We start from the raw sequence: 8,003 nt of genomic DNA on the forward strand, positions 1-8,003 counted from the left end.
CATGGTTATTTATTTTAATTTCATTTGAAACACAGCACCTGCCACAAAGTTGATCTTAATATACAGAAAGCAAAGGGAGGAACCACTTAAAAATAAGGACAGGAATCCCATCTTGTTCATTTTCTGCCCTTGCTAAAGCCAGCACTTTTCACGTGCGAGAGGCTATACCATGAAGCGCCACCCCACTCCCGCAGCCAAGCTTTAAACCCTGCTGCTATTTAAAAACCATTCGAGGAAATAAGCAAGTGAATTCTCAAACAGCAGGGCGTAGGGCTGCTTCCGAGTCCTCGCGACTCTGGTTTCATTTGTGATTTTTAGATGCTGGATTTTGAACAGGGAGCTGTCGCTTGGTTTTGTGTAGTTGCTTCGGACTAATCCGTGCGTTTGTTTTGTACCCTGCCCCCCCCACCCCCCCAGAGACAGAGGTAGCGCAGGACAGTGCGTGTGTGTGTGTGTGTGTGTTGGGGGGGTGGGTGTGTACGAGACATCACAGCAGTGTGACCTTTGACTTTCAGCCCATTTCCTTCCACTGCCTGTAGAACTCCAGGATGTTTTTGAGTTCGATTCCAGCCACTGCCACGGCTTGTATAGCAGCCTGGAGAGGAGAAGACAAAGATCAGTGCTGCAATCTGCTTAGCACAATCACTGCTTTTTGGAATCTAACAGTTATAATTCAGCAGAAATTTGGCTATACTGTATATTTCATTGCATTTCCAACTCCACTAAATTCACTTATGGTCCTGTCACTTGCTTATCTAGGACTGAAGATAATAATAACTTTTCTAGTGCCTTTTACAGACAAAGCCGTCCCAAATACAATGCCTTTTGCTTCTATATGAAATTTATTATACAAATCGCTGTTTTTCTCCCTAATTTAGTCTAACTGCGCTCCACCACTGCAGCAGTTCCCCACAACAGATGAAATGAAGCGGGCATCCTCCAATTCAAGCCAATCACCTCTCTGCGCGCTCCACAGCGGATGCGAGTTAGCGGCCTCTACAGGATAAAAAGCCAGCACTGCAGGGGTCACTTGAGCTTCCCAGGCTCCTGGACACAGGGGCGACTCAGTCCCCTAACACAACAGCGACTTGGCACAGCCAAGAAGCCGCACTCACCCTGCACGCCACACACCATGCATTGCTCTCGTTTTTCTGATTAGCTGAATGGCTGTGAGGCGCCGGGAGATGAACACTGACCTGCATGTGAGGCGACAGCGCAGTGATGTCTTCAATGTGAAACCCCGTGAGGATGGTCACCATGCCAGCAGTGTCCTCCTCGCCACTCCCCTGGGACACAGTCAGCTGTCTGCAGCTATCCACCATCTTATACAGGTGCCTGCGCAGCGGAGCGAGACCGGCACATCACTCACTACCTTCACATGCACTCTGCTTCCCTTCTACAGCTTCAAAACGCCATTTTATTTATTGTCTGTTTATGATGTTCGCAATCGCTGCGAGTGGTTCCGAGTGCCACTGCTCCAATACGAAGTTCATTTTGTTAACCTGGCTTTGAGCTCGTCTGGAGAATCATAACTGCTAGCACTGAACAGCCTTCCTCATTCTGTTCAAACCATGTGACAATGTGACTAACCTGCCACGTGCTCTACATTTATACAGACAGAGTGTAGATGGGTCTGGCAGAGTTAACTGCTCATGATAAAAATGGCTAATGAGTCTCCATACAAGCTCAAAGTCAGGTAAAGGCAGATTTAGAGCTCAATATTGAACAGAACCAACTCAGAGTGATTGCAAGGTAGAAAAAGGAAGTCAAAAATTACTTTGCTTACAGCTTGTCGTTTTACCAGATGGATCAACTTGATAAATCACACATGATGCTAGTTAACAAAATGTTGAAATGTTACCGATCAAACCATTTACATGTATGCCCAATTCACATAGTATTAACTTTATAAAATCATATACAATCTCTGCTTAACTCAATCCGTCCTCGGTCAGCAAACGAATAGCCTGGACTCAAGTCTGCATGAATCATAGGGATGGACCTGAGAGAGGCCATCCTGATGGAATTCTGTCTACAGACTGAACACTTTCCCCCCATGCTTGAAGGCCCTCGAGGTGAAGGCTGGTGTGCCCGTGAAGGCTGTGTTTCTTACCAAGCATCGCTATCCTGTCTCTTCAGCTTGTGTCTCTCAAAGCTCTTCCCAGACTCCCTCTGACAGCGGATATACCTGTCGGACACAGACATCCATAACTGAAGGGCACAGCTAATGCAGGGATGGAAACAGACTCCAATTGCCTAGCAGTTTGATCCATTCCTAGTTTTGCTACGAGTTTACTTGAGGCACACCTGAGCTTCTTCCCCCTACACTGCGGCTAATCAAGCTGGTATTAAAACCTGGACTGGGTGAACCTGCTCTGCAATACAAGTCTCCCATCCCTGCTGTTTGTATTCGTTCGTATAACAGAATTTATAAGTGCATATATTGAAAAGAGGCAAAGGAAACCCATTGTACTGTGCAGAAGAGAGTTTCTCCCCTTTCTGTAATAGGGGCCGGGGTGCCAGGTTAATTTCACTCCCGAGAGAGCTCTATTATTAATATTAAAAGAACAGATGAAAGCCCCTTGCTCGTTCCAGGTAATAATGATCCCATTAGCGTGTTGAACTGGCTCACCGGTTTCCCTTGCGGAATTCCGACTCCAGAAAGCGGATCCCGTCCCTGGCTCCAGCATTCTCCTTCTTCAGGAAATCCAGCCCGTCGATCACTGTGAAGATCAAACAGGGGTATCAGGAGACAGGCTCCATTACAGGATCCAGCAGCCACCCGCATTCTGATACTCGGTAACCTGCGCCAAAGAATGACCGTCCCCACTTGCATCATATTTGAATGGGAACTTTTACTGTTAATAGTAATAGCGAAACTGTAGCCAATTGGCTAATACCAATGTTTTTATTGTTAAACAGGGCTCCTGAGACTACTTCAATGTAATACAGTACTAAATAGTACAATTTCTTCAGCTAGTATTCAAAGTATTCATTTTAATTAACAGAACACATGAAAGTGTTTGTCCCCGCCCCTGCACTCGTGTTTTCAGAGTGCAGTTTCTCCCCCAGGCCTGCGGCGGCGCTGTCTCACCTGTGCGCGGGATGATGATCATGAAGCGGCCGCTGCCTGCCAGCTGCCTGAGCAGCCCCAGGTGCTGGCAGAGAGCAGTGGTGTCTGGGACCAGGTAGGGAGACATGGAGGACTGGGCTTTGGGCTGCTGCAGACTGCCCTCCAGCTGAGACACCTCCAACTGGGACACAGCAAACACACACAGGGGCGAGAATTAACACTGTACCGCACACCGCTCCGCCACTGACTAGGAGTCTTCGGGCTGGTTTCACACACCAGGATTACCAACCAACCTTGGACTACAAGAGAAGCTAAAATTGGGGTCTGTGAAACCAGTCATTAGTTTCTGTTTGATTTTCAAAGCATTTAAAACAAACAAGCAATTTGGGGATGTTGGTAACTAAAAGTCACAGTATGTATACAGCAACTGTATTAGGAAAAGAAATACAGAATATGAAATAAACTGGCTAGCATTGTACACATCCTACTGCAACACTAAGGTTAACATCACATTTGGCTTACGTATTTTTGAAAACAGTAAACATGAGTAAATCTAAACCTCACATTCTACAGACTATCCAGCTGACTTAGAAGGCTGTAGTGGGTAGGGTCCGATTCATCTTTGGCGCTATACAAGAAGATTTGACAGCAGCGTTTCTGATAACCCCAGGGGTCTCACCTGTAGCCTCAGCTGTGCCATGTCTCTCATCAGCCTGTTTCTGCGTGCCTCCTCCTCCGCCTGTCAGCAAGACAAGAGCCAGCACAATCAGCCCCCTCTAGTGTGTGACATACAACAACCAATACATCCCCGCCACAGCTTGAAAACAGAGTTACAACAGATCAGCTTCAAGGGAAATAGAAGCGGATAGGTTATCATCATAACCCTGGTTCCCTGAAACAGAGATGTATCCATTACACAATGGGTTAACCTATTATACCTGATTCAGCTGAACACTTCTACCAAAGCACCACATTCAACCGCCACGGAGGAACTGTCCTTCAAAAAGGAGGCAGAAAGCCTCTGTGCCCCTTTGAGAAACAGGCCAGGCAAAGTGAGCCCCTGGGGAGTCCATTTTTAACCTTCAGAATCGAGGGGAACTTACCCTCAAAGACATCCTGCAAAACTGCGCAATGACTGGCATGGGGAAAGTCGTGGGATCAACCCGATGTGCCAAACACCAAGTCTGGACCACGCCCAACTTGTATCCATACCGAGCGCGCTCTTGCACTCCGGAGAGTCGACACTCTCCTAACTTTCTGAACCGGCTGCCCAGGGGCCAGACCCAGAGCTGCAGGTTCAATGGGTTGGGGTGGCATGACGTCTCCCGCACCTGGCTGAGCAGGACACAGTGCGTGGGAAATTGCCAAGGCTGGTGGCGTAACAGCTGCACCAGCGTGGAGAAAGCACCCTGGCTCACTGCAATACAGTTACTGGAAACAGAAGCCTGGTCCTGAAGTGCCAGGCTGGTTGAGGGATATTGGGCGAGGCTGGGGTAGGGATATTGGAGGAGGGATACTGCGTTTCTCACCATGCGGAACTGCGCCCTGGCCTGCTGCAGCAGGTTCTCCTGCTCAGATTGGCTGACGCTGGTGAAGATGCCCGCCTCGGGGTTGAAGTGCAGCACGTTGCCTTGGAGACGGGTCAGGAAATGACCGAAACTGCGAATGCAGGACAGGCGCACCACCGACTAAAAGAAACGAAAAACACGAAATGACACAGAATTAAGCATGGATAGACTTGGCATGCAAAATTCATAGCTCCACCAGTTTAAAAAGCCACATCCTTTTCACACTTTTTTTTTTTTTTTTTTTTTTTACAGTACATATCCTGTTGAAAGCAGGATTACCTCCTGCAGGGTGCTGAGAGTGGGGCTCTCTCTGTCCATGTCCAGTCTCTTGTGAGCAGCTCGGAGGGCAGGCAGATGGCGCAGTGCCACGTCCTCGGGCAGCGGCAGGGTCTGGTGCAGGTCTGGCCGCTCGCACGCACTCAGGAGCTCAGAGACCTCCTCACACAGGGGCACCTCTGAGGGAGGAGGGGCAGCCATCAAAAAGTAGTGACTTTTGCAGTTAAAGCCACTGAATACATCTTTCACGCTCCCATTAGCGAAACAGATGCAGTTCTGAACCAATACATGTTAAAGCAAAATGTTAATTTTAAAACACGCTATTGAATATTAATACATCAGTTTCCTTGCATCTATTGATTTGAATAACTGCAGAAAGTGTAAAACACAGTAACATTAAGGGTTGTTATCATGTTGTACCAATTGCTGAGCCAGACAGCTAACATATACCAGTATTGATTTCTTCCCATTTATTTGTACAGATAGATAAATAGAGATAGATATAGGTGAATCTCATGATCATTTAAAATTTAATTGCCATTTGCATGGGCAGATCTATTCTTTATTTATCTTTTTTTTTTGTTTGTTAATACAGCACTCAGGGTAATATTAGTCTGGTAGTTATTAACCCTTTGCGGTCCTATTTCGGACCAGGTCCGACATTACAATTTTCCCTTTCCAGTCCGATGTCGGATCCTGTCCGACATACATCAAAAAGACGTCAAGCGCAGGTCTCTAGTCGTTTTTTTTACCGGAAAAAGCTGAAAAAAACATTCAATGGCCAAGTGAGACCAATAGCAGCCAAGAGAAGGCAAGGAAAAAATATAAAGTAAATACAGGGGCATATCTGAGCAATACAGATAGCCCCATGCACCACAGATATAACAAGGACACAAAACAAAGATAGCTGCTTCTGCATCCAGCGCTCAAAGAATATCACGGACATTTGCAGAGCTTTTTGAGATGTTATAGTAATAAAATAATGACTAGGGTCGCATTATTGAGGAGTTTAGTGATAAAACGAGTGAGCAGGAGGGGATTGATCAGTATGCATGTCTATGAAGAGGTATGTGAAAAATACAGCGAACAAGGGGTGGGGTTTGGCTGGAGATGCAGTACTGGGTGTCCTTTCGCTACGTAGTTCCTTTTAAACCTGTTTTACTCTGAAAATCTGAAAAACTGTTTTAAAAAAGTGTGTGTAAAATAAACAGCGCGTGTGAAAATAAATTGGACCTGACACGCCTGAAAAGCGCTAAATAAACAGACCGCTAAGGGTTAGGGCAGACTGGACACTACCCCAAGGAGGAGAACTAGGTAGTCCAGCAGTGATTCTCACTCACAGACGCTTCAGTGCGCAGTCAGCACTGCTCTCTAGTGCCAGTGTGGAAACGGTACAGGGTGTCAGTGCCTGCAGTGGAGGACAGGGTGCCATCACTAGATTGCTTACCGGCTTCCAGTATCTTCCTGCTGTCCGGCAGGAGATTGAGAAGCACCGACAATCTGTTCCACAGGCTCTGAGAACTCTACAGGAGACAGGAAGGAAAACTTAGCAGACAGCATCACTGCATATCAATCTGCAAAGATACCAGAAATCTACCCAGAATTTATTCATCTGTACTTAAAACACGACAACAGATTGACTCCGTATTCCATTCGAGCCATTAAACGGATCTCAAATGCACAGTTTTGAAAGAAACCCAAGTCGGAGCAAACCTGTATTTTCAATTTAAAACCAAGATCTGGTACTAAATTGGTTTAAAGAAAACTCTCACTTTGTTTGCTCTGCCTTCCAGGAAGTCTTTGCTACTATATTTCCTTGGTTACTTCACCTTAGCATTGCCTTATTGTCCTGTTTCTGTCTGAAAGCATGTCAGTCAACAGGGGAAGCGGCTGATTGGTTATTGACAGGAATGAAGCCAATGAAAGGGTGGGGACAATTTCACCCTCCAGATGACCCAGGAAGCGCAAGACAATCTAAAAGCATGGCTTGCAAACAGATTTCTTTAACCTAGAACTGTTGTAAAATGAAGTATTTCTTTCAAAACTGCACATCTGAGACCCCTATAACGAATGAATGAACATGGGGCGGAAATGTATGGAACTATTTTGTTATTACTTAAATTGGCACAATACTCAAAACAAGAAATACTGATAATGTTCCACTATGGCGAATCATCCTGGTATTTGCTGCCTTACCTGTGCGCACATGACTATGATGTCAGTGTTCGCCCTCAGCCAATCCAGGAAGACCTTGACGGCCGGCAGCAGCCCCTGATTGGTCAGGATCTCCAGTCGCTCTGGGAGGGTCTTCTCATTGCGGCAGGATTGGTTACTCTCCACGCTGCCCTCTGAATCTGAGCTGTCATCTGTGGCACAGAAGACGACAGAGTCTGCTGAAACACTACAGGACAGCCTCATCAAGATCAATATGCTAAACCGATTTCTTATCCCTCATGCAAACCCATGATCTTACAAAAACAAGCAAATTGAAAAGTGGCTGTACAGTAGCTCAGGGGTTCCCAACCTCTGGGCCGCGGGAGAAACGACATCCTATGTGTTTTTTATTCTGTTAATAGCAAAAAGCAGGCGACGCCGGCAGCTGTAACTGTGGAAAAATAAAGTGTTGCAAGGCAGTATTGGCAGACCGTCAATCAAAGCAGAAATTCACAAATCAGAATAACAGATTGCCTACCTGTAGGCGGGATGTAGAGCGAGAGCTCTGACAATAGGGGGCAGTGTTACGGTCATGTGATCGCTCTGCTGGCAGATGTAAACAGCGTGCTCAGTATTAATAAAATTACAGTTATGTAGAATCCGCTACCAAAAGAATAAGTTTTACAAAGTATAAAAGAACAAAAACGGCAGCTGCAGGAGTTTGAATGCATTCGTACCGCGGGCTCAGTTTTGAGGTGCTGGAATGGGTTTTTTCTTTTGTAGAAACGTTTTCATACTAAAACGTCTGTACTTGATAACATTCATTTCAAAATTCCACTTATGCCTATGATGAATACGTTTTTGTCACTAATTAGCTATTAACATTTAAAATATTGAGTACTTTAATGTATGTTTCAATATTAACTAAATCA

At 45.8% G+C, this 8,003-nt stretch overlaps 1 protein-coding gene across 1 annotated transcript; it reads right to left on the minus strand.

Moving 5' to 3' along the window:
• Nucleotides 1–7,350, minus strand: LOC121309947 (protein SMG5-like). Its single transcript, XM_041243144.1, has 10 exons — nucleotides 7,114–7,350; nucleotides 6,365–6,440; nucleotides 4,921–5,096; nucleotides 4,603–4,761; nucleotides 3,753–3,812; nucleotides 3,095–3,254; nucleotides 2,633–2,723; nucleotides 2,114–2,188; nucleotides 1,197–1,335; nucleotides 1–595 (listed from the first exon to the last, which is right to left on the minus strand). Exons 1-10 carry the CDS (start codon nucleotides 7,333–7,335, stop codon nucleotides 512–514), a joined length of 1,242 nt encoding a protein of 413 aa, XP_041099078.1. The 5' UTR covers nucleotides 7,336–7,350; the 3' UTR covers nucleotides 1–511.
• Nucleotides 7,351–8,003: the final 653 nt, after the last annotated feature.

This window comes from Polyodon spathula, unplaced genomic scaffold, assembly GCF_017654505.1.
Source record: "Polyodon spathula isolate WHYD16114869_AA unplaced genomic scaffold, ASM1765450v1 scaffolds_1589, whole genome shotgun sequence".
Lineage (NCBI taxonomy): Eukaryota > Metazoa > Chordata > Actinopteri > Acipenseriformes > Polyodontidae > Polyodon > Polyodon spathula.